At 40.2% G+C, this 27,734-nt stretch overlaps 1 protein-coding gene across 6 annotated transcripts in view; it reads right to left on the minus strand.

Annotated features, from left to right (window-relative positions):
- Positions 1 to 3,249: 3,249 nt before the first annotated feature.
- Positions 3,250 to 27,734, minus strand: part of CTCF (CCCTC-binding factor) — a 45,688-nt gene continuing 21,203 nt past the window's right edge. For 4 of the 6 annotated variants that reach the window (XM_027516250.1, XM_027516253.1, XM_027516252.1 and 1 more), the window contains 10 exons: positions 22,928 to 23,717; positions 22,417 to 22,587; positions 19,355 to 19,488; positions 16,967 to 17,087; positions 16,232 to 16,381; positions 10,606 to 10,766; positions 10,069 to 10,251; positions 9,254 to 9,389; positions 6,021 to 6,182; positions 3,250 to 4,740 (listed from right to left, as the gene is read on the minus strand). In XM_027516250.1, the coding sequence (XP_027372051.1) occupies positions 4,556 to 4,740; positions 6,021 to 6,182; positions 9,254 to 9,389; positions 10,069 to 10,251; positions 10,606 to 10,766; positions 16,232 to 16,381; positions 16,967 to 17,087; positions 19,355 to 19,488; positions 22,417 to 22,587; positions 22,928 to 23,708 (2,184 nt within the window). In that variant the 5' untranslated portion in view covers positions 23,709 to 23,717 and the 3' untranslated portion in view covers positions 3,250 to 4,555. Of the gene's footprint in view, positions 4,741 to 6,020; positions 6,183 to 7,307; positions 8,918 to 9,253; positions 9,390 to 10,068; positions 10,252 to 10,605; positions 10,767 to 16,231; positions 16,382 to 16,966; positions 17,088 to 19,354; positions 19,489 to 22,416; positions 22,588 to 22,927; positions 23,718 to 27,734 lie in introns of those variants that run through there. The other 2 variants (XM_027516255.1, XM_027516256.1) reach the window with 2 other exon arrangements.

The following is a 27,734-nucleotide window of genomic DNA, read 5'->3' on the forward strand; positions in this document are numbered from 1 at the left end:
ATCCAAGTTGCTGACTGCCTGGTTCATAGTCCCAGATGATACCAATTTTCCTGGGAGATCCCACTGCATGAACACTACCAACCAGCCAAAGACCTCACACATCTAGTCTTCTGTACTTACTTTTCACTGAAAACCGGTAAGTTCAAATTCTGCTTAAAACCCCCTGGACTTCCTTAGTGGAAGATTCCATGCTTCCAATGCAGGGGGACAACGGCTTTGATCCCTGGTCAGGGAAGTGCCTCATGCCATGGGGTGTGGCCAAAAAAAGAAAAGCACCCTATAATTACCTTGAGATAATAAAAGCTATTTATGACAAACCCACAGCCAATATAATACTCAATGGTGAAAAGCTACAAGCCTTCCCATGAAAACCTGGAGTAAGACCACAATGCCCACTTTCACCTCTTCTCTTCAACAGAGCATTGGAAGTCCCAGCCACAGTAACCAGACAAGAAAAATAAAAGGTATCCAAATTGGAAGGAAGAGGTAGAATTATCATTATATGCAGATGAAATAATACTATACATAGAAAACCTTAAAGACTCCACACAAAAGCTACTAGAACTGATAAATGAATTCAGCAAGGCAGCAGGATACAAGATTACATAGAGAAATTGGCTGTTATTTCTTTACACCAACAATGAAACATCAGAAAGGATACGTACAAAAGTCAATACCTCTTAAAATCATAACCCCCAAAACAACACACTGAGGAATAAACTTCACCAAGGAAGTGAAAGACTTAAATATGATGAGAACTATATAAAACATTAATAAAGAAAATTGAAGCTAATTCAAAGAAATAGAAAGATATCCCCTGCTCTTGGATTAGAAAAATGGTGTCAAAATGTCCAAACCACCCAAAGCCATCTACAATTGTAATGCAATCCCTATCAAACTACCCATGACATTTTTCATAGAACTAGGACACAGAACCCTAAAATTCCTATGAACCATAAAGACCCAGGATTGCCAAAGCAGTCCTAAAGAAAAACAAAGCAGGAGGCATAACCCTCCTAGACTTGATACAGACTGTAAGCTACAGTAATCAAAACTGGCACAGAAACAGACACATGCATCAATGGAACAGAGGAGACACCCCAGAAATAAGCCCACACCTACAGTCAATTCATCTTTGACAAAGGAGGCAAGAATATGCAATGAGAGAAAGTCTCTACAGCAAGTGGTGCTGGGGAAGTTGCACAGCTGCATGTAAATCAATGAAGTTAGAAAACACCCTCTCACCATGCACAAAAATAAACACAAATGGCTTAAAGACTTAGAACAGAACAAGACACCATAAAACTCCTAGAAAACATAGACAAAACATTCTCTGTCATAAATCGTACCAATGTTTTAAGTCAGTGTCCCAAAGCAATAGAAATAAAAACAAAACTAAATAAATGGGACCTTATCAAACTTATAAGCTTTTGCATAGGAAAGGAAAACCATAAAAAATCTAAGAGACAACATATGGAATGGAAAAAATATTTGCAAATAATGCAACTGACAAGGGCTTAATCTCCAAAATATATGAAGAGTTCATACAACAATTAAAAATTAAACAATCCAACCCAAAAATGGGCAGAAGACTTAAGTCATTCCTCCAAAGAAACACAGATGGCCAATATGCACATGATATTCAACATCACCAATTATTAGAGAAATGCAAATCAAAACTACAGTGAGGTACCACTTCTTAACAGTCAGAATGGCCATCATAAAAAAACATTTGATCCAGCAATCCCACTCCTGCTCACATATCTGGGCAAAATTATAATTCAAACACATACACACACTCTGTGTTCATACCTGCACTATTCACAATTGCCAAGACATGGAAGCCACCTAGATGTCCATCAACAGGTAAAGATGTGGTACATATACACAATGGAATACTACTCGGCCACAAAAAAGAATGAAAAGCGCTACTTGCAGCAATATGGATGCAACTAGAGATTACTATGTTAAGTGAAGTAAATCAGAAAAAGACAAATACCATATGATATCGCTTATATGTGGAATCTCAAATATGACACAAATAAAGTTATCTATGAATCACAGACATGGAGAACAGACTGGCGGATGCCAAGAGGGAAGGACAGAGAAGGAGGCTGAGATTAGCAGATGTTAAGCTTTTATATATAGAATGGATTAAAAAAAAAAGGTCCTACTGTATGGCACAGAGAACTATATTCAATAGTCTATGATAAACCAAAATGGAAAGGAGTATTTAAAAAAAATGTATATATAACTGAATCACACTGCTGGACAGCAGTAAGTAATACATTATAAATCAACTATACTTCAGTAACCAAAAAACCCTGTAATGTGTGGCCAAAGCTTTCACCTAAAATGGTTCTGCCAGAGCAATCTGCCCAGAAATGGACAACAGCAAGATGGAAATTCACCAATACAGAAACTTCCTAACGCATCTCCTTCCCATCCTGCTTCCCAGGTGCTAACAGGGAGCTATGTTCTTTAGGTGTCTCTCCCCACAGTCTGATAGTGGCACACCGGTCCCCCCTTTCAAGTGAACTTCTCTAGGGCCCAGTTTCTTTCTGTTCCCCTGCATTTAGCAAAGCTTGATGCATTGATCCCGGTCCTCCGTGAGCCAATTTTTTAAAGTTACTATTAATCTTTTTACATTTGGGTTCTGCTGGGTCTTTGTTGCTGCATGAATGCATTCTCTAGTTGTGGTTGAGTGGGGACTACTCTTCGTTGAGGGTCACACGCTTCTCATTGCAATGGCTTCTTTTTTGTGGAGTACAGGCTCTAGGTGCATGGCCTTTAGTAGCTGTCATGCCAGGCTTAGCTGCCATGTGGCATGTGGCATCTTCCTGGACCAGGGTTCGAACTCATGTCCCCTGAATTGGCAGGCAGATTCTTATCCACTTTACCACCAGGGAATTCTTGTGCTGAGATCATGAGGCCAGAGCTTCCCATTGGCCCCTTTTTCTTTAAGCTCTGTGGTCCACCTGCTCTACCACAGGGAATCCACTCTTTACGTGGATCATGGGGGCTGGCAGCTATATAGACTCACATCTCTACTCATACACTTTGGGGCATTAAAACCTGTAGCAGGATGCCCTCAATATTCCATCACTTGCCAAGATCATCGCCCATCTGCTAGACAGAAGTGGTCATCCTGGAAGCACAGCTTGCTTCTGAAAGAGGTCTGCGCTGTCTGAGGTTATGCACACAGACCCCTCTGGGCCCCTGGTTAGGCAGGAATCACACAAGTGGGGGTGTTCGGAGCACTTGTTAATCCGTTATGATTTATTAGCTGTACAGCAGTAGATCCTCCTCCCCAGCTTTCAACCCCATTACATATTTTATTACAGGTCTCATGTTGGCGTCCTAAAATAATGAAAAATATCACACAGTACAGCTAAGTACAAAATGCATCAACCTAGAGTCTGATAGCTAACTGATGGCTCTCTTAAAAGCAATACACAGAAGAAAAAAGTGTTTGAAATCAGCAAGACTGAGGCTCTCTAAAAACACATTTTAAACATGTGACAGTTCATGTGCAAGAATCACTTTGAATTGGTTTTGCTTCACATTATTATTTTTTTGAAGATCCGAAGTTTAAATTACTGACCTAGTGAAATTTCCTGGCCCAGCTTTTAAGAGCTGCTGTGACCCACTCATAATCACCCTTCTGCTTCAAGAGAGGATTTATAAAACACGAAACTCAGCTACGAACAAAGCAAAGAAAATGTAGATGGGAAATCATAACCGAAAGTTAATTGTACAAGGTTCAAATGCTGGCTCCATGGGTTGGAATCATGATGCTCCATGTGGGTGTCCGTCACGAGCGGGCAGCAGTCTCGGTGCTGTTCTGCGACATGATTGTGATCCAATTCCTTGTCAACGTTTACAAACTACCGTCTGTAGTAACTTAATTTGCAAGTAATTAAAATGCTGGGTTTTCTTACACTGCACTTCTTTTCAACCTCGTAATTAATGGAAAAGATTAAAATGTAAAAAAAGTTATTTACAAGCTTGACCATACCAGAAACTTTGCCAAGAAAGAGGCAAAGTCTTCAGGACAGAAACCAATCGTAGCATGCCATACTACTGGTGTGCAGCTGACTCCAAGCAAAGGGAGTCAGGGAAAAGCAAAAGCAAAAACCAGTTTAAAAGTCTAAGTCCTTCCCAAGTCTGCATTTACAATTAAAAACTCTCCTGGGAAGTAGACCATAAGAACTCTGGGAAACCCGGTGGTGGTTTCTGGAGTGGTTTACCATTGCAAGAGAGAGGGTTCAATGTCTCTGTTTCCAGCTAAGAAAACCAGGGAGGCGTGAACACTGTCCTCAGCACTTCACAGTAAACCCTCAGGGACTCAGAACATTCCATGATTTGCTAACATCAAACAGCAAGTTCTAGTTAAATCACATTTTCTAACATCATCCTTGAAGTTTTAGTTCTCAGTATGTTTGGTAAAATGATGCTTTTCCCAAAGCCAAAAGAAGAAAGAAGGGAGAAAATTAAGATGCAGGCCGTTTAAACACAGCCCAGAGCAGTCCTGGCAAGGAGCAAGGCCCCGCCATCACCGGTCCATCATGCTGAGGATCATCTCAGGCGTGAGGTCTCCGTTGGGGGCATCTGTGGCAGCTGGCTGGGCCTCCTCTTCCTCCCCCTCCGCAGGCTCTGCGTCTGGCTCTTTTTTGACTTCAACTATAATGTTCTCAATTGCACCTGTATTCTGGTCTTCGACCTGAATGATGGCTGTTGCTGGCAAAGAAGAGCATGAAGAAAACAAATGCTCCATTAAAGCCCCCAAGAATTGCAAGAGTCTTTTCAGACTTGACACTAAATGAAAGTGAGCAACACAGGAAAGCCTCAGTTTCGATATAGAGAACATCAATAAAAAAGATTTAATAACCTATAATGTGGCCATACACAAAGCCCAAATACTCTAGATAATACCAAAAAACAAAGCACTGACATTCCTCTTCATATGCTTCCCAAATCATGTATTAAAAACCTTAAGTTTTCCTTTATCTCATAAATTAGGGCTTCACAATAGTCAGTGTGACACAGGCAAAAAATGCAGACAGTACAAGACAAGGTATACTTCAGAGTGCAGGATGTAGGCAGGTCTGTTTTAGAGATGACCCACCTACAGCAAAAGAACCTGACATTTTAACAAATTTATCTGTGCCAGGTCTTAGTTGCAGCACACGAGCTTAGCTGTGGCCTGCAGGATCTAGTTCCCTGATCAGGGATCGAACCTGGGGCCCCCTGCAATGGGAGTGCAGTCTTAGCCACTGAACCTCCAGGGAAGTTCCAGAACCTGATATCTTTGCGTCTGAAGCTGTCCAACACCGAGGGTCCTACCACCAGTTGGTTCACTCAAATCTTTGTAGGTCAAATAGTTCCCCAACCACCCCACTGTAACAAGACATTTCGACATGGGGCTCAAGGAACATACTAAAAAAAAAACAGATGGACGCTGCATTTGTTGAAGAAAGAAAGAGAATTGCCAGCTTTTAGGAGATTCATGAATAGAACAGAGACCTGAGACTCCCAAGAGCCTGCAATTACAAGGGCCATGTCCAGTACAGGACTGCTCCCCAATGTCCTCTCATAAATCAGGAAGCCAGCAACAGAATCCATGGGTCTGGGTTTCTTAGGAGGGACACTGTCATGGAAATCCCTTTATTCCTCCATCCTTTAAAATTTGGCTCTTATACATTACATTCATTACCATGTCAATTTTGCCAGGTAAGACTCTATTTTGTAAAACCCTCCCACACTGACAGTACCCATCTCATAGAAAGCACCCTTCAACTCTGGACTTTATCTTGCTGAAACTTAACAGTCCTCTAGAGACTTTCTCAGATGTTCCCCAATAAAAAACTAAAAAACTGCTTCCTAAGAATTTGTTCCCAGTGTGACCTTAACTTGTTCTCATGGCTCAGCTCCCACCTACCCAAAGAACAAGGACCCGTCTGGCTTCCCCACATGTTGGGAGAGGATGCCAGCCTACTGAGCTGAGACAAGCAACTTACGCTGGGTCTGTTTGGGCTGGTTGGTTCTGCCAGGGGGGCGTCCTCTCCGTTTCTTGGCAGGTGGTGGGGCTGGGGTCACTGGCTGGGGCTCTGGCTCGGGTTCAATCTCCACAGCAGGCTCCTCCTCATCCTCATTGTCATCCAAGTCTGGCTCAGCATTTTCTTCTCATGAAATCAGGAAGAAGAGGTGGTGGGTGGGGCAAGGAGACGAGTGGTGGAAGGAAAAGCAACACACAAATAATCACGTATTCTGTGAAGTCCACTTAAATATTTATTTTCATCATTAACAGCCCATTTAAAAATTCCATTCACTGGAATTTTTGTTTTCAGCACTAAACAAAGTAAGCTCGTATTAATGCTAAGTTAATAAGTAAATCAACTTGGATACCATTATTCATATTTTATGTGGACTGGATATTCTTTTGTCTTTAGATATCAAAATATTGAGTTTCAAATTCTTAAAGGCAACTCCAACTTATGCCAGTTATATAAATGCCCCCACCAAGTGGTGTTTTAAGCTGAAAATGAAACAAATGTTCCCTTTACCTACTATACACAGATAAAACAGGACACGAAGCCTGAGATGGACCCCTGAAGAGTGGTGGAAGATGTGTGTGTGTTTGTGTGTATAAAGTTCTTGAAGCACCGTGAGGCCCCATTTACTAGGAAAAGTGTTGAGGTCAAATTTTGGAATTTAATTCCCAGCTGTCCCAAACCTAGTAGGTCCTCCTAACTCCCTTACCTTCTCCCTAAAGCAATTACCACATAAAAGGAGAGGGAACTATCGTAGAAAGAACACTGATGAAGAGCCTGGTAATACAGTTTTGAGTCTCAGATCTCCTAAGTGTGTGACCTAGGATGATAACCACACTGAACCTCAGCTTCCTTGTGTAATTTCTAAAGCACTCTCAAGGATCACAAAGAGATAATGCCTGTAATTGTGCTCTGCAACTTACATTCTACCACATCATCACAGATGCTTTTTACACTAGACATCAGAGTTTATAAAAATTCTCCATTATTCCATATAGGCTTCATTAAGTAAGAGGTATTACCCTCATTTTATAGAAACGGAGAAACTGAAGTGATTTATAAGGCACAACTAACCACAGTTTAGGGGTGTTCTGCTGCCCACATCTGTAGGCAACTGAAGAGCTCTTGCTACCCCTCCCCCACTGCCATGGCACAAAAGATATCCTGCCTGCCTTCCTCCAAGAAGCACAGGTTACAAGCACATTCTCTTTTGCTCACACCAAATGTTTAAATTTAGAAATCTGTGGGTAAATGCCTGATCGTCAGGACAAAAAGCCTTGTCAAGTGACTGAAATCCTAAGTGAAAATGTGGGGAACGTACTGGTACGTGGCAGCGTGTCAAGAACGACATGCTTCCCTGCTGAACTTATTCAAGCCCCCTATTGCCTAAGTTGGCCCAACGCCTAGAAAGCTAAACAAATTCAGTCAGAACTGAGCAGGGGGCAGGGGGAGAAGCACACAAAGTTAATAGGGTCAAAAGCTTATTGGATTGGAGAGATTTTGGTTAAAAGCCTTGAAAATAGTATTAGACTCTGGTGGTCAATTTCTCTTGATGACCAACAGGCAGAACTTCTGGGAGGGAACATATATGATTCTGGCCTTCACCAGTCCAAACATTCTGGGATAAAGAGACAACAGGCCCCAAAGCTGTGCAACTCCTCCTCCTGTCTTCTCCAGTGCAGAAGACGAAAGGAGGAACCATAGAAACCTATTAGGAACTCTCATTAAACTGTGCAGCTGATTCTGGTAAAAGTACAATTAGGAGAATGGAGCTGGTCTAGCTGGGAGATGAACCACGGAAGTGACCATGGCAGTGCCATGAGAAAAAAGGCATGTCTGTGGCTGGAGAAGGTTCGGCAGCCAAGAGCTACTACAGGTGTCCTGAAGCTCAAGTTTATCTGGGCATCTCTGCTGGTTCTTGAGGCCCACTGACATTACTTGGCACCTCCCAACAGTCCACTCAATTTCTTTACCAAACAAAGGGATTCCACAATGATTCCCAGTAGTGTGTGATGTGCTTTTATAAAAATTAAAGTGAAAAAAGAAAGTTAAGCAAAGTGACATTTTAAAGGAGGCATTCACTTAAAACCCAAGATTTTCCACTAGAAAAGGCAGCAAAAATTAAATTACTCTTATGCTTAGATGAATATTCCCCCATAAAAAGTTCTGAATAGAAAAGTGAAGGCTTTTTTAAGATAAAAAACCAAAAGGGACTTCTTATATATTTAAATATAAAAGACCTAGTATTTTCATGAACAACTTTTATAATAAAACCAATAAAGTGATACATATATTCAGTTTTCAGAAATTTCATTTCCTTTCCCACTATTTCTGACAAAGCAACGTAGAAGACAAACTTAGAGCTTCTCAGAAATCCATCAGGCGTCACCTGTAAGCACCTTCCCCAAAACAGAACTCCTCTGCACCCTTTTCCACAAGTCTCAAACACTGAAGCCATGGATGCGCCTTCTCAACTAGGTGCCAGTAACCCAAGCATCCACATTATAAAACCTCACACTTTGGAATGAGTTTGTCTCATCAAATGTGACGCCTACATTACCAACACTCTTGTTCTCCACCCCATTTCATGAGTTTAGCACCTCAACACATATACCTTCTGCCTGGATTTCATGACTAACACCCCAAAGAACATCAATGTTAGGAAAACTGGCAAAGTTTTAAATTATAAATGGGGAGATTAAGGTAGGAAGAGAAAGGCTGACCTTCATGGATTTGATCAACACATCTCAAGGCTAGGCTGACACAGGCAGTCAAACCAGAAGTTGGTCAGGATGCTTAAGCAACCTTCTTCATGTCCATTAGATTCACTGCTCAAATCTAGACCAGCTTCCTAAATGTAAAAGCTATGAACATAGAAAAGAAACTCTGCTGGCCTTAGAATATCACTAATCTGAGTAAATTGAGTATAAAGATATTAATTTTGCTTCAGCTTTAACTGAACATAACATATCTTATCAAGCAATGGAACACCATAAGGAAAAAAAAAAAAAAAAACTTGCTCTGGAAATAAGCTAACTGCTGTTGTAAATATATACACACATCAGGAAGATTAGAGGTTTAAAGGAAGCACGAGAGAGTGGCCTATCTCTGTATTCCAGCACGTCTTTACATAAATACACTGTAAACACTGCACCAAAACCTGCCACTTTTAACTAACTCAAGAAACAAAAGTCACTTACCACTGTCAGAGGAGTCCTCCTTTTTAGAACGCATCTTTCTCTTTCTTCCACGTTTACTTTTCTTCGTTTCTCCTCCATTTTCCCCTTCTACACCATCTGGACCAGCACAATTATCCGCATGTCTTGCCATAGTATTCTAACAAAAGGAACAAAATTCTCGTTCACATTACTAAAAAAGGTAAGATTAAAATTGGAAGTTCTCTTTTAGTTTAATAAAAAAAAACAATTGGGCGGTGGTTATCCATATTAAGTCTCAATGTTCTCGTGTCTGCTAAATGTGTCCTGAACATACTCTTCCTTTTCAGGGAAAATGGTCTCCATCTGGAGTGGGTGGAGAGAGAGAAAAGGGTGGGTGGGAGAGGAGAGCTGCTCAGAAAATGGGGTTAGGTCCTCTGAGCAGGGGAGAATCAGACCAAGCTCCCTGTCCTGTGCAGACCTGACCAACATGACCCTAAGTGAAGGCAGGGGAGAAGGCAATGGCACCCCACTCCACTACTGTTGCCTGGAAAATCCCATGGATGGAGAAGCCTGGTAGGCTGCAGTCCATGGGGTCGCACAGAGTCGGACACGACTGAAGCGACTTGGCAGCAGCAGCAAGTGAAGACAGACCTGTTAAAAATACTGAGTTCCCCATCAGTGGAAAGGTTCACACATGGACATGTGTGATGTGGTGGGGTGGAAATGACTGACCCTTTCCAAATGATAGTTTATCTCTATAATCTCAATGGAGAAAACTGCCCTGCTTTGCAACAGAAGATCAAGAACATGGATGGTATCAAGAACTGTAAGGGAGGAAGTCAAGTTCTGACTCTTACCCGGCGTGTAAATGTTTTCCCACACTTAGAACAGACAAAGGCCGCAGGGACAAAGTTGGGGTCATGATAGCGTTTGAAGTGCATGTCAAGGAGCTGTTTCTGACGGAAGGTCTTGTCGCAGTGGCTGCAGGCATAAGGCTTCTCCCCAGTGTGGGTGCGCTTGTGCATGATCATGTGCCTCTCCTGCAAGAGAACGAGGTGAAGGAAAGTCTCAGATCCTGTCTTAGGGCTGCTATCCCCCACCACCTGCATGCGTAACTCTAAAGACCTTTCTCTTCCAAGGGTCCAGGCCCAGAACCGCTTGCTGAGAGGATAACGTAAACCTGATCGGGATACAAAACTGCTTCCCCAAATCCTAGCAGGTATACTCACTTCTGCTGCTTCTGTAGATCACTCCCAAGCATCAGGCCCCAGTACCAAATTCTTCCCTTCTCTCAAGTCCTGGACTTAATTTCATATAAGGTATATATAAAAACCCTCTGATAAAACCCAACACTGATGAGACATCAATTGTTTTCTAACTATGAAGGTTCCTACCTGTCTACAAGCGTAATCACACTGATCACACTTAAAGCGCTTCTCGTTCTTGTGTGACTTCTGGTGCTGGATGAGGGCATAGCGCTCATGAAACACAGCATCACAGTACCGGCATTTCTTGCCCTGCTCAATGTAGGAATGCTGCTTTCGCAAGTGGACACCTTAAAGCAAAACACAAAGCCCAGGCCAACTTGTGAAAACACAAACATCTCAAAGAGTTAAGAACACATTTCTTTCTGCTTCTGAATATAGTTACTCTGGCTGCTATATAGAAAATGGAAAAAAAGGAGTAAAAACAGACATGGAGACCAGTTGAGACGTTAAAACTCAACAGGTGAGGGAAGGTGGTAGTTTGGAGATGGCAGTGGGTATGGAGGGAAGGGGACCTGACGAGAGACCTAAGAAGCTGAATCAACAGGACTTAGTGACTGACCAGAGTGAGGAAGAGAAAGGTGGGTATCAGGAATGACCTCCAGGTTCCTGGCTTGGAAAACTGAGCAGATGGTGGAGCCACTTACTGAGACAAGGAGTAAGTGGAACAGGGCTGAAGCCTGAGCTGTGTGTCTGCAAGGGGGCAAGGACATTTAGAGTTGAGGGGAAAGATTAAGGAGAACTTGAAAATGAAGGTAAAGAGGCAATACTTGATCATGTAAATGTTGCCAGGACACAGGAGAATGGGATCAGGGCAAAGGGCAGGCCACAGACACGAAGAGTGACACAAGGTCTCTAGAAGCCGATGGGGAAAGAGGATGAACGCAGGTAAGTTACACATCTGGAAAGAGGAAATTCGAAGTTTCAACCTGCTGCATTTTCTGTGTATCTAAAGTAAGAAAAGAGGTTACATACTGAGACGAAGGAGGCAAAGAGAAAAGGGAAGGAAGATTAGAGGTTTAAACAAAGTTAATGATTTACCCTACTGTCATACGACTTCCCACATAGCAGGTGCTCAAGAATCTGTGGAATGAACGGGACACAGCTGATGAGGACAAACAGCTGGAAACTGAGGAGCCAGCTGCGTTTAGGGTCAAGAATTTACGGCTCAATCAAAGTGCTATCACTTCCAACTTTTGTTGTTGTTTAGTTGCTAAATAGTGACTTCTTTGAGACCCCATGGACTACAGCCACCAGGCACTTCTGTCCATGGTATTTCCCAGGCAAGAATACTGGAGTGGGTTTCCATTTCCTACTCCAGGCATTGGCAGGTGGATTCTTTACCACTGAGCCACAAGGGAAGCCTCACATCAAACTTAAAGAGGGCCAATTCTGGGGAACGGAAATAGGTAAGAGAAAGGGATGGCGTATTTTTTTACTCCCTACACATGTTCACTATATGAAGACTTTTTATACATAAATATATCATTTAAAATAATTCTTAGACTCAACTTCTGCTCCTCAGATAGAGAGACCTAACAGTTAATGTCAAAGACTTTATATTTTTATTAAATATTTACAATAATAATTCTGTAAGGTTGGAATTATTCCTATATTATCAGTTAAAAAAAAAAAAAAAAACCTTATTAGAACAGTAAGTATTTGGAGGTGAATCTTGATCTGGTAGGTCTGCCTCCAAAGGCCATGCCTTCCTGTGTCCCAAGGTGATGAATCTTAATTATTGCATATTAATGTGAAATCAGACCTGCTTTAAAGAGGGAACACAAACTTGTTTGGGAATGGTTTGGGCAGATAACTATTATTTGACAGCTCCTTAACTACCTCATAAAGAGTTTATTATGTAAGGTCTAAGAGGTTATCATTACAAGTGCAGGTGGCTTGTAACAGAATCAACAGAATGATCTCTGTTCGTTTCCAAGGCAAACCATTCAATATCACAGTAATCCAAGTCTATGCCCCAACCAGTAACGCTGAAGAAGCTGAAGTTGAACGGTTCTATGTAGACCTACAAGACCTTTTAGAACTAACACCCAAAAAAGATGTCCTTTTCATTATAGGGGACTGGAATGCAAAAGTAGGAAGTCAAGAAACACCTGGAGTAACAGGCAAATTTGGCCTTGGAGTACAGAATGAAGCAAGGCAAAGGCTAATAGAATTTTGCCAAGAGAACGCACTGGTCATAGCAAACACCTTCTTCCAACAACACAAGAGAAGACTCTACACATGGACATCACCAGATGGTCAACACTGAAATCAGATTGATTATATTCTTTGCAGCCAAAGACGGAGAAGCTCTATATAGTCAGCAAAAACAAGACTGGGAGCTGACTGTGGCTCAGATCATGAGCTCCTTATTGCCAATGAAGAAAGTAGGGAAAACCACTAGACCATTCAGGTCTGACCTAAATCAAATCCCTTATGATTATAAGTGGAAGTGAGAAATAGATTTAAGGGCCTAGATCTGATAGATAGAGTGCCTGATGAACTATGGACGGAGGTTTGGGACATTGTACAGGAGACAGGGATCAAGACCACCCCATGGAAAAGAAATGCAAAAAAGCAAAATGGCTGTCTGGGGAGGCCTTACAAATAGCTATGAAAAGAAGAGAAGTGAAAAGCAAAGGAGAAAAGGAAAGATAAGCATCTGAATGCAGAGTTCCAAAGAATAGCAAAAAGAGATAAGAAAGCCTTCCTCAGCAATCAAGGCAAAGAAATAGTGGAAAACAGTAGAATGGGAAAGACTAGAGATCTCTTCAAGAAAATTAGATACCAAGAACATTTCATGCAAAGATGGGCTCAATAAAGGACAGAAATGGTATGGACTTAACAGAAGCAGAAGATATTAAGAAGAGGTGGCAAGAATACACAGAAGAACTGTACAAAAAAGATCTCCACGGCCAAGATAATCACGATGATATGATCACTCACCTAGAGCCAGACATCCTGGAATGTGAAGTCAAGTGGGCCTTAGAAACCATCACTACGAACAAAGCTAGTGGAGGTGATGGAATTCCAGTGGAGCTCTTTCAAATCCTGAAAGATGATGCTGTGAAAGTGCTGCACTCAATATGCCAACAAATTCGGAAAACTCAGCAGTGGCCACAGGACTGGAAAAGGTCAGTTTTCATTCCAATCCCAAAGAAAGGCAATGCCAAAGAATGCTCAAACTACCACACAATTGCACTCATCTCACACGCTAGTAAAGTAATGCTCAAAATTCTCCAAGCCAGGCTTCAGCAATACGTGAACCATGAACTTCCAGATGTTCAAGCTGGTTTTAGAAAAGGCAGAGGAACCAGAGATCAAATTGCCAACATCTGCTGGATCATGGAAAAAGCAAGAGAGTTCCAGAAAAACATCTATTTCTCCTTTATTGACTACACCAAAGCCTTTGACTGTGTGGATCACAATAAACTGTGGAAAATTCTGAAAGCAATGGGAATACCAGACCACCTGACCTGCCTCTTGAGAAACCTGTATACAGGTAAGGAAGCAACAGGTAGAACTGGACATGGAACAACAGACTGGTTCCAAATAGGAAAAGGAGTACGTCAAGGCTGTATATTGTCACCCTGCTTATTTAACTTACATGCAGAGTACATCATGAGAAACGCTGGGCTGGAAGAAACACAAGCTGGAATCAAGATTGCCAGGAGAAATATCAATAACCTCAGATATGCAGATAACACCACCCTTATGGCAGAAAGTGAATAAGAACTAAAAAGCCTCTTGATGAAAGTGAAAGTGGAGAGTGAAAAAGTTGGCTTAAAGCTCAACATTGAGAAAACGAAGATCATGGCATCTGGTCCCACCACTTCATGGCAAGTAGATAGGTAAACAGTGGAAACAGTGTCAGACTTTATTTTTCTGGGCTCCAAAATCACTACAGATGGTGACTGCAGCCATGAAATTAAAAGACGCTTACTCCTTGGAAGGAAAGTTATGACCAACCTAGGTAGCATGTTGAAAAGCAGAGACATTACTTTGCCAACAAAGGTCCGTCTAGTCAAGGCTATGGTTTTTCCAGTGGTCATGTATGGATGTGAAGAAAGCTGAGTGCCGAAGAATTGATGCTTTTCAACTGTGGTGTTGGAGAAGACTCTTGAGAGTCCCTTGGACTGCAAGGAGATCCAACCAGTCCATTCTAAACGAGATCAGCCCTGAGTGTTCTTTGGAAGGAATGATGCTAAAGCTGAAACTCCAGTACTTTGGCCACCTCATACAAAGAGTTGACTCATTGGAAAAGACTCTGATGCTGGGAGGGATTGGGGGCAGGAGGAAAAGGGGACAACAGAGGATGAGATAGCTGGATGGCATCACCGACTCGATGGACCTGAGTATGAGTGAACTCCGGGAGATGGTGATGGACAGGGAAGCCTGGTGTGCTGCGATTCACGGGGTCGCAAAGAGTCGGACACGACTGCGCGACTGAACTGAACTGAAGAGGTTATCATGCAAGTATAAAACACTCAAGGTTTTCATTTGCATCAGGATAGTGAATAAATTTAAAAAATCGAATAATCCAAACAGTGGCCTAACAGTTAACACGGTGCCATGAGATATTACTGGTTTAGGTTTTAGTTTCTATATGGTAAGAACAGTAAAACTCTTTCGTTTATCTGAGAACAGTACTTAAATTTTTCTAAAATCCTTTCTACACCAGAGTAGGATGACACATGACCCACTGGATCTTATGTGGAATCCAATGGCCTCTACTTCAAGCTCACAGTTTCATCTTAAAAATGTTTTATGTTGGTCTGCAGTTTGTTCAATATAGTCATATTAATGTAAAAATGTTTTAAGATACTAGTTCAATTGTGTAACTTTACTCAAAACCTTCTGAGTAAAACCAATGCTGCAGAAAGACAGTCAGGTTTATGACCTGGTTTGGTATGCTCCTGATATGACCTGGGTACTTATACATGCCCCAGTGTGAGAAGCAGCCCTAGAGGATTCCCGAAGACTCAAGTCCAGCTTTGCCCCTCATAAGCTGTGTTGTATCACTTTGGTCAAGACACCTGGTTATCACCTACAAAGCTCGAATAAATATGCCTTGATGACTTCATATGGTTGCTGTGAAGATCAATTAAGTAAAAAAGTAAAATAAAAGTATAAAGACAACCTGAAAGGTACAATTTATCTAAATGCATTATTATTTTGTAGGGAGCAGTGCATTTTGGACAGAGAACAGACTGGGGCAGTATTTTTAACTATTTTAAATAAGAAACACAAAGGGATAAATTCAGGTGACCTTATCCTAAAATTTCTACCAGTAAACTCTGCCTTTATATTAACTGTAGCTTAGTTATGTACACAATTACAGCTATCACCAAATCAATATAACAGTCTAATTACCTAAAGAAAGTACAAATATTCTGGGGGAAAAAACCCCCCAAACTGAAGTGGACTGACCTTAGTTCGAACCATACTATGTTACTTCTCTATTTGGGGACTTTTAACATTACCAATGAAGGCTACTAATTAAAAATACACTTTTCTCTCATTATAGTTGCCATTTATTTATAGATGAGCTATAGTCAGGAAAAACTTTTGTAGTGTAGCTTCAGTAAGAGAAAGAAGAGACAGAAAAAAATAGCATAAGCAATGACTTTTATTAAATAGCAGGCCATTCACAACACACAAAACTCACAAAGTCAGAAAAGGAAGTAACCTGTGATCATTATCTTCATAGAGTTGTCAAAATTTATTTTTCATTTGCCACTAGTTGACTTACCCAGATCACTTTTTCGGGCTATGACAGTGTCACAATGGGGACAGTGAAATTTGGCCACATTTTCTGTGTGCTTCTGTAAAATGTGCATCTTCATGGTACCACTTTGGGTAAACCGTGCATGACAAATATAACATTCATAAGGTTTTTCCCCTTCAAAGAAAAAATACAGAATGAACAAATTAGACGAAATGACTAAATAACTACCATTTAATTGAAGGGTTACCAGGCGGCAGATATGCCAAGCCACAGAGGATCTACAGTTCTTAACTCAGGAAGGATGAGGCTCAGGCCCACTGCCTGGCTCAGGCCTATCTTGAGAGATGAGTAAGAAGTCCCAAACTGTGGCCACCACCTCTGCTCTGCCCAGCTCTGCCACAGAGTCCTTCATGTTAATAAGAGTAGTTTCTACAGCAGTACTTACCTTTGGAGGAGAACAGATGGGATGATAGCAGGAGGACCTGCAAGTTTTTCTTTTTAGAAAAAGACTGTACTTTGAAAAACTGACAAGCTGGGTTAGGTAATCTACCCAGACTTCTAACAGTAAAAAATTTCCATGCTCTGGTGTATATTCAGAGCAATGAATTCTGAAGGTATGCCAGAGAACATGTGTCAATTATATACTACTCTCATGCCCGTTTCCATTTGGGTAACTAATGAGGGTATGTGGTGGTTCCCAGGGTGCCATGGGATCCACTAAAAAGTGGTTCATTAATGAAAGCAAGGGAGAAGTCCTACCTGAATGGGTTCGCATGTGCCTTTTCAGCTTGTATGTGTCCCTGCTGGCATAACTGCACAAGCTGCACTGGAAAGGACGCTCCCCAGTGTGAGAGCGAATGTGACGTTTTAATTTGCTGACCTGAAAAAGCAACAAAACCTCTTAAACCTGTATTAACATAGGTTACGACATGAACACCGTGGGTCAAGCCCAAAAGCTTTGGTTTTGGAAACTGAAATTCGTAACAGAAAAAGTCTAAAGGACAGTATTTCTTCCTCTTTAACTGTTGCCTCTAAAATCCCTATCATAATCTAAGGAAGTGGGTAAAATGGATAGGGCATGAGTCAAGATGAGTTACTATTAACTGTTTAGGCTAGGTGATAGGTCCATGGGGTTGTGATATACTATTCTATCTACTTCTTTTATATGTCTAAAATTCTCCAGAATAGTTTTAAAATAATTCATGCTTATTTATGGATCAAGTTGCTAACAAACGTGAATCCAAGTTTATAAGTGCATTTTAATTCTCCTCAGTCTCTCTTTCTTTCAACAGCACTTCCCAGACAGGCCAGGCACCAGCGGCCTCTCACCTTCCTCCCTATGGACTTATGCTTTTCATCTTCAATTGGGTATCTTTCCAACAAAAGAGTGACTCTAAGGAGGGTTTCAAATACTAACATTTGACTTGAAAATTTTAAAAAGTGTTCCATTTTTTTTTAAGTGTTCCAATTTTTACACTAAAATCCCCCTGTACTTCTACACAGTAAAAATTTCACACACTCTCTAAGGCTAAAGAATGGTTCCAACAATATTATTGAATAATTCTCTTTCTAGGACTATAGTTCAGTTCAGTTCTAGGACTTATCACATATTAAATTCCTGTACACCATAGGATCTATTCTTTTTCAGCCAACTCTTTTTTCTGGCTCCAATATCATACTGTCTTCATTTATCATATAGTTTTACAGTAGCCAACAGCAAAAGCCCTTCATTCCCTTTTCAAAAATTTTTTAGTCATTCATATATACACTTCCAGTTGAAATTCAGAATCAACTTGACATGTGTATTTATTAATGTCCTTTGGAAAATTCTGAGACATTTTCTTCTTATAGGTATTAGGTGCTTTTTGCTGTTCAGTTTACCCCCAGGTCATTTTTACTGCTGTTAGAATTTGAACCTGTTTTCTAGTATAGGTACTGCATAAAATAAGTCATTAATTCCAGTGTATTCACCTTGGATCTGACCACTAGACTGAACTCAAATGCTCTAGGTTTTTCAGCCAACTCTTAGATTTTCTATGTAAGAAAATGTCTGTAAGAAAAGACAGTTTTGTCTTTTCATTTATAATTCATTACTTATTTTATGCTATTATCTAGGATTTTAAATACAATGTTGAAATTCTAACTGTGATGGGTATCTTGTTTCAAAGTTACTTAGACTGGGTTTACTATAGGCTGCCAGTAGATACTTCTCATAATAAAAACATTTTCTTCTACACTTGACTTGCTAGAACTTTAAACAGTATCAACTATCAAATTTTATAGTTTTTCAATTACGGAAATGATCATGTGATTTTTCTTTAATCTCTCAATGTAGTACACACCAATAATTTCCTAATGTTAAATTACTCTTGCATTTTAGATATATTCTATTTAATAATCACATTTTAGTAATACTCTATTACTAAATTTGGTCTGTTAATTTATTTAAAATTTTGGCTTTTCTGTGAGAAAAACATACAGTTTTCTTTTTAGAAGTATCCTAATCCAACCAGTCCATTCTGAAGGAGATCAGCCCTGGGATTTCTTTGGAAGGAATGATGCTAAAGCTGAAACTCCAATACTTTGGCCACCTCATGCGAAGAGTTGACTCATTGGAAAAGACCCTGATGCTGGGAGGGATTGGGGGCAGGAGGAGAAGGGGACGACAGAGGATGACATGGCTGGAAGGCATCACCGACTCGATGGACGTGAGTCTGAGTGAACTCCAGGGGTTGGTGATGGACAGGCAGGCCTGGCATGCTGCGATTCATGGGGTTGCAAAGAGTCGGACATGACTGAGCGACTGAACTGAACTGAATCCAGTTTTGGTAACAAGGTAACCTCAAATAATTATGGTGAGAAAATCTTCCATTTTTAAAATACTCTTGGTATAGTGACTTGTTTCTTTGCAGTTTGGTAGAATTTGCCTGTAACATTAGTAACATGTGGATTAGTACTCTTTTTTAATGGGTAAACCTTTCACACTCATTACAAATCTTTCTGTCTAGTGGTGGGGAGGAGGAGTGGTAGTAATCTAGTAAGATACTCTATCTTGTATTATGAGGATATCAACTACCCTCACACAGGAGTCAGGATCTTCTTAAGAGAAGGAACCAACAAGGAGCTGAACTTCTACACTGAACTTACTTCTACACTGGCGTAATCGCACATGGAACACTTAAATGGCTTCTCATGGGTGTGTTTGTAACGACGATGCCGCACCAATTCTCCACTAGTCACAAAGGCCATATCACAGTCTGGGCACTTGTGAGGACGAGTACCTGGACAAAGGAGGACATAACAGAAAGACAAGGACATGGTTAATTTCAGAGCTCAATGTGTGGCACAACTGCAGCATGAGGCTGGACCCTGGTTATCTCACCGACCATGCCTGAGAATAGCTCCAAAAGCTATGGGTAAGCCCAGGTGACTTTATAACACCAATCTCAAAATATTAAAAACACATGCCAAATGTTTAGTTTTTCTTAATTACCATTTTGAGTCTGCTGTCTTTGAATACAAAATCATTTTTATCCCTATTTTGTGAATATTCTGATCACTATGGATTAAAGGTTAATAGAAATACCTGTTTCAACCCATCTAAAAAAATACAGAACACATCTTTTAAACCTTAATAGAGGTCACAGAATTAATAGTCATTTGACTCAAGATTCTTCTACACATCAAAACTTACTGTATTGAAATTATATATACAGAACCAGTGAGCTGTCCATATTGACCAACTTTTTCTTTAAAAAAAAAAAAGAAATATAATAACATGTTTTCTATTTTAATTTGGTTTCATAAGGTAGAGATTTACCAAAGGCTTTAAAAGTATATTGCCTTTTATGTTATGTGATTTAAATAGACTGTTTTCAAATATCCATATCTAATATTCTGTGATCTGAATGTTAACTCATGGAATATTTAAATATTTTTTGAACTAATACTATATTTTCTATGGACTTCCCTCGTGGCTCAGACGGTAAAGCATCTGCCTACAATGTGGGAGACCTGGGTTCAATCCCTGGGTTGGGAAGATCTCCTGGAGAAGGAAATGGCAACCCACTCCAGTATTCTTGCCTGGAAAATCCCATAGACAGAAGAGCCTGGTAGGCTATAGTCCACGGGTTCGCAAAGAGTCGGACACGACTGAGCGACTTCACTTTCACTTATATCTTCTATATTTCTTGGTTTTTTTCTTGTTTTATTTTTCCTTTCACTGAGACAATCTTATTGTTTTTAATATGTCTTCCCATAGTAGCCTCATAATGTAACATGACTTTAGAAGATCTTCTCTAGCCACTTTATATTCTGAACACTGCACTTGAAATATTATGACCAAGTAATATTCACAACAAAGAGATAAAGCTGACAGCAGAACACAGTACTGTTTTCATAGGTTATTATCATCACCATCTGTAATCGTGGGTAAGAAGTGAACAGCAAGGTCATCTCAAACACCAAAATCAAAGGCAGGCTACCTTTGAGAATGGAATCAGGAAGACTCACAATGTTATAAATGGGACCAGCCATTTGTAGAAATGATTTTCCCAGAGATTGAGAATACTGGAGAGGGCAATGTGTTTGGATATGACAGCAATTATTAGAAAATTTCAAAGAATGTTTTTATTCAGTTTGCTTCTTTAGTTACACTGAGGATTAAGAGTGAAGGACAGAGTTCTTATGTATGAAAAATGTACAGTCTGGAGATACAGATAGGTAAGTAAAACAACAATTAACAAGAGAAGGAAAGCAACATCAATTCCTATTAGGACACGGTAAGCTGAAAACAAAGAATTTCCAATGTTTACCTAGCATTACCAAAGGGGGAGAAAGAGGCCTGCCTCCGATAGACCTAAGCATGGCAATTAGGAAACAAGCAGACACCGCTGTGGGACATGAATTTTCATCAGGTTGTACCACATGACCAACTATGTCCCTCTGCTCAAGGTCCACGCCCACCAGGACACCGTTCAATTGCTGCAGCATCTGGACATAGGCAAGGGTGCCCCCTAGGATGCAATACTATTGCATCTACAAAATAAAAAGGTGCATTCTTCACCATAAACTGATGTTCTGTTATGCTCCTGACTCTTGAGGGTTTGGTTAGTATGAATTAGTCCTGCCAAATCACTCGTAAATAGCCAAATTTCTTATTTTCAAAGCTGAGGACTTGACCATGACACAGTGCCCACATCAAGGCACTCCCATTTTGGCAGTCCTATAATGTGTTCAGCTGCTTTTATCCAGTCTTCTGCCTTTTCCCTAGGATTTTCAAACTACCAAATAAAACATATTATCATCGTCAAGAGTCTGGGTAGAAACTAGGGAGTTGGTGAGAAGTGACTAAGTCACATTAACAAATACACTACTGCACAGCATACTGCTTATAGGCCAACCCTTACTTGATCATGTTCATCAGACAACCAACACATCAGAGAAAACAAGAGTCGTCATATAAATGAGGTGGAGAATCTGGATAGAAGAAAGCTATTCTGCATGAAGAATCAGGTGAGAGAAGTTTCTATTTGCACTTGGAGCCAATTATCAACACCATAAGTGTGTAAGAACCCAGAAGAGAGTCTCAGGAGAGCTTCAGCCCACAGTTCTCCCCTTTAGTGACTCCAGAACCTGACCACAGTCTACACGAAGCTAATATTAGAATATTAAGTATGTGTGGACCATGAATGAACAAATGTTTGAAATGCTGGGACAGTGTCTTAAATTTTTCATTCTGGGTTTATGAACTATGGCTTATTCTTTGAGGTAAAACAACCAGAAACCATGGTTTTTACAGAGGACACATTTCTATTCCTAATGTTCTTCCTCATAGTGCCTGGCAATTGTTGCCTGGGATTTTGGGGGGTTAGTTTTTGTCAGTGTTGTTAAAACTTTAGCAACACAATGGTGATGTCCCTCAGGAAATATTATAGATTGGAAATATCATAGGTTGGTTAACTACCACAGAAAATCTTTATCTGAATCACCATCCTTACATAATTTGGATTATTTCCCATAAATTTTCTTTATATTTGCCCATAAGTCCACTTGCTTACAATAAATTAAGATTACAAAAAGGGTATCAAAGAAAGAACAAAGAAGTCTTACCACTTTTACTCCCACTGGAATCAGCTTAGAAGATATTTAAAACTCAAGTTTAAGCCTTTGCTAAGCTGTAGTCCCCAACATGTTTATCCAGCACCTACCTGTGTGTGTGTTAAGATGATTCCTCAGAAGGGTGACTGTTCTGAATGCCCTGCCACAGAGATGGCACTTATGTGGTCTCTCATCAGTGTGACTTTTCATATGCCGATCCAAATTTGAACGCCGTGGACATGTGTAACTGCAAAGCTCACACTGGAATGTCTTCTTTACACCTATATGCAAAATAAAACACTTACTTGTTGCAGGGTTTCAAAATTTTTAAGATTAATCCTAAGCTTAAACTTCTACAGATATATTTTGTTAGCTTTTTATAACTAAACCCAATTAAGTCATATTTAGTCATAATTATCTCATGCTACCAATAGATTTCTTTCTTTTCAGGACTTAAAGTACTCAATCTGAAAACACTTCTTTTAGACTGGCTAAAAAAATTGACACCATATCACAATCTTTAAAAAATAAATCCATTTAATATAAAATAATCTACATATGTACTGTTATGTGCTTTATCCCAAAATGGTTTTGAGAATATAATGGATAAACTTATTTTACCTTTCTTTTTAATTTTTGTTGGCTTTGGAGGCTTCATGTTACCAACCACTTTCTCTGCATTAACCTCTGACAGCAGACCCTCCTGCTGCTCTTCCTCAAAATCATACACAGACACATCCACATCTTTGCCCTCCTCTGTGTAACGCAGTTTGCTCTTTTTGGTTTTCTTTGTTTTTTTGGCTGGTGGCTGATAGTCTGGGTCTTTTTGCCAACTAGGATCTTCCTGAGGCGGAAGTTCCCCTTGCTCTAGGGTCTCCACCTCTCCATTGGCCCCCACTTTTACCACTTGAAACCCTTCAGGCAAAGGTAAGGTGTGACATATCACAGGTTCACTTTCTGCAAGGCCCTCTTTAGACACTTCATTCTCATAAGCCCCCTGAAGTTCTTCTACTGAAGTGGTAGCAACAGGTACAGTCACAGGAACAGGTACTTGTACAAGCTGAAGCTCTCCTATGTTGATAGGCTGTTCCTCCATATTTACAACCTGCAAGGTTATAATCTGGGTATCGTCCACGGCAGCCTCTGCTTCTGGAGCGACTGCACCCTCCATGACTTCAGTCTTCATCTGAAGAAGGGTAGGATCCAGCTGTTCCATCATCACCATCTGTACACTGCTATTGACATCCTGGACCACCTCACCACCATCAGTCTGGTTCTGGGGAAGGTGGCAAGCGTCCTCTTCCTGGCCCCCTTCCCGGCGTCTCTGGTAAGTCTTTCTCTCCTTTCCTTTAATGAAAGTTTCAGACTCTTCCACAATGGCTTCAACCGCCTCACCTTCCATTTCCCCTTCCTTTATTAAGGGAGAACACAGATTGTTATTTAAAATAAAATTTATCTAAACAAAAACATACATTTTAAAACAAAAAAGGACCACCAATGTTTGTTAATATTACAAAAAGACAACAGATATTATGCACCTCTTGGTAGAAGAAGGGAATACTATCTACAAAGTAGTCTTTTAAGACAAAACAAAAAAATCTTAAATCAAGCCTCTAGATCCAACTACCAATTAACAGGAAATTGGTGACAGAGGATATTAATTTACACTTCAGGGATGAAATTCATGAAACCCAAACTAAAGGAAACTGCAGGCATAACTACTCATTGTCTTCTGTAAAGAAATCAACAGGAAGAAAAAAAAGATGTGAAGGATACAGGGAGAACCTACAGATCAGTGGTTCTTATGCCAGGAGACATTTGGCAAGGCCTGGACATGTTTCTGACTGTGTGGATAACAACAAACTGTGGAAAATTCTTAAAGAGACGGGAGACCAGACCACCTGACCAGCCTCCTGAGAAATCTGTATGCAGGTCAAGAAGCAGTTAGAACTGGACATAGAACAACGGACTGATTCCAAATTACAAAAGGAGTACGTCAAGGCTGTATACTGTCACCCTGCTCATTTAACTTATATGCAGAGTATATCATGCGAAATGCCAGGCTGGATGAAGCACAAGCTGGAATCAAGACTGCTGGGAGAAATATCAAATAACCTCAGATATGCAAATACCACCACCTTTATGGCAGAAAGTGAAGAGGAATTGAAGAGCCTCTTGATGAAAGTCAAAGAGGAGAGTGAAAAAGCTGGCTTAAAACTCAACGTTCAAAAAATGAAGATCATGGCATCCGGTTCCATCACTTCATGGCAAATAGATGGGGAAACAGTGGAAACAGTGACAGATTTTCTTATCTTGGGCTCCAAAATTACTGCAGATGGTGACTGTAGTCATGAAATTAAAAGACACTTGCTCCTTGGAAGAAAAGTTTTGACCAACCTAGACAGCATATTAAAAAGCAGAGATATTACTTTGCCAACAAAGGTCCGTCTAGTCAAGGCTATGGTTTTTCCAATAGTCATGTATGGATGTGAGAGTTGGACTATAAAGAAATCTGAGCACCAAAGAACTGATGCTTTTTAACTGTGGAGTTGGAGAAGACTCTTGAGAGTCCTTTGGACTGCAAGGAGATTCAACCAGTCAATCCTAAAGGAAATCAGTCCTGAATATTCATTGGAAGGACTGATGCTGAAGCTCCAATACTTTGGCCACCTGATGTGAAAAACTGACTCACTAGAAAAGACCCTGATGCTGGGCAAGATTGAAGGCAGGAGGAGAAGGGGACGAGATGAGGGTGAGATGGTTGGATGGCATCACCAACTAGATAGACATGAGTTTGAGCAAGCTCTGGGAGTTGGTGATGGACAGGGAAGCCTGGCATCCTGCAGTCCATGGGTTCGCAAAGAGTCGGACATGACTGAGCGACCCAACTTGACTTGGACATGTTTCCGGTTGTCACTACTTGTGCAGGTAAGCTACCAGTATCTAGTGCTATCTAGTGGATAGAGGCCAGAGAGGTTACTAAGCATCCTCCTCTGCACAGGTGAGTCTTTCACAACAAAGAATTATTGGTCCCCAAATGTCAGTAAGTGCAGAGGTTGAGAAACCCTGATACAGACAAAAGAAGCTTAAGAGATACAGCAACCACAATCTATGGATCTTGTTTGTATTGTTTCAAACCAACAAATGTTATTTAAAAATGCCATGAGACAACGGGATTCAACTCTGTCTGGATATTTGATATTAAAGTTATTACAAAACTGGTTTACATCTTACACATTTCTTACATCTGGCAGACGATCTGTTTTTAGCTAAATTCTCCCTTAGAAAACAAGTCATCGGAATGCCTTTTCACCATGCTCTTCTTTTTCTCTGAGCCAGAGTCAGAACTTGAATCCGGAGTCCAATGGCCCTGCTTGTAGCTACCACACACCTCCACTTCCTGTCTCATATCATCATCTCATACCTGAAATACATTCATGTATTTCTCTTCTCTGTAAGACCATAAGTTTGTTGAGGACAGAGACCATGTATATAACAAGTAGTTTTTACCCTTTAGCACTGTGCCTAGGTTATTAAGAACACAATAAATGCTAACTGAATACATAATAGAAAATAGAAAAATCAGTTTCTCTCTGATTTATAGTTTCTGGCTCTTACATCTTCTGAGTGCTGAGAATACCTAGGTATCTAAGAGTAAAATGAGTCTGTGCAATGTCCAATTCCTATCAATAAACTGACTTAACAAAACCAATAAGTATATAAAAGGTTAATTCAAAATTAAAATTTAAAGTGTTTTGTATTCTTGCTCTCATCTTAAACAAAGCTTCTGCCATGCCTATCAGAGACCCGTCTCTTCAATTCAGGTACCTTAACACTATCCGTAATAGCAGTCAGAGAAGGCTCCTTAAGTCAGGACCACCTGCAAGGTAGTACAAAGACCAAGATTATGCAGACTTGATCCTGCGTTTTAGGAGTTACTGTCTAACAAAACAGAGAATAGGTACAATGGCTCAAGGTCAAAGAAGGTAGGTTTGGCCAGGTGTGAGATCAAGATGGGCAGGACTTTTAAAGGCAACATGGTGCATGTGTGCACACACATGCTTAAAAAGCCTACAATAGAGGAAAGAACAGAAAGAGGAGAAAGATGTGTTGGTTCTGGCCATAGACTGGATGGTCCTGAATGACAAAATATTAAGACTACACTCATTTGGTTGTCAATGGAAATCACATATGCTTTCTAAGCACTGAAAATTGAGATTTACTTGATTCATAAAGAACAGTGCTTGATTTCTTCAACAAAGTGTATCTGTGTATTTGCAAAGAGGAGAGATGTACTGACCCCAGATAATCTATTTAGATTCATGACTGGTTGGTCTTTAAGCCATTATTTTTCCTTGAATGTATCTGCTGATAAAACAACCACACTATTATGCACTTAAATTTTTCTCAAAATAATCTGTTTCCCCAGTGGGTTTGTTAAAACTCTTTGAGGGAAAAAGCCAGGGTTGAAGCAACCCTACGTATTTGGACTGATTCAGCAAACCTCACTATCTGCATAGAACAAAACCAAGCCTAATGGAAAACCTTGTGGGTTACTGGGTTTCCCTGATTTGTTCTGCCATTACCTACTTTCCTTAGCCCCTTGTATTCAACAACCAAGAGTATACTACAATGCTCGATGCAAAGACCTCTTACTATCTGTTCCATTAACAGGACAAATATAACAAAATGCTACCACAGAACATGAGGGTCAAGGGACATTTGTGAAGTGCTTTATAATTTGCCTATAAATGAAAAATGTCTGAGCATGAATGTGCTAGCATTTTTATAAGATTTTATTTATATTTCTGATAGTGAAAAACTACTTTAGGCATGATCCTAGCTATAATTTCTTTTATATAATCACTACTGTTCAGACATATCATTCTTGGGATAAGAATGTTCTATACTAGAACCATCCAATAGAAACGTGAGCTACATACATATAATTCAAATTTTTCCAGTAGCCATATTTCAAAGTAAAAAGAAACAGACAAAATCAATTTTAGTAATCTAACCCAATATATCCAAAATAGTATCATTTCAAGATGAAATCAATAAAAAAAGTTGAGATACTGTACCTTCTTTTTTTTTAAATAAGCCTTTGAAATCTGGTATAAATTTTATAGTAAATCTCAATTTGAACCAGTCACATGGTAAATTCTCAACGGCCACAAGTGGCTAGGTGCTACTGAGGACCAGGAACACTGGCTTAACCTCAGAACTTCTAAAAACAGAATTTCAGGCTCTATCCTTGACTCACAGAATTACAACTTGCAATTTAACAGATCCCCGAATGGTGTCATATATTAAAGTCTGAGATGCACTACTTTATACTATTACTTTCCTCATTTCCCACCCCCCCACAAAAAACTTCCTAGGCCATGATGGTCTGAAATCAATACCCCAACAGATGATGATAACTTCA

This window comes from Bos indicus x Bos taurus, chromosome 18, assembly GCF_003369695.1.
Source record: "Bos indicus x Bos taurus breed Angus x Brahman F1 hybrid chromosome 18, Bos_hybrid_MaternalHap_v2.0, whole genome shotgun sequence".
Taxonomy (NCBI): domain Eukaryota; kingdom Metazoa; phylum Chordata; class Mammalia; order Artiodactyla; family Bovidae; genus Bos; species Bos indicus x Bos taurus.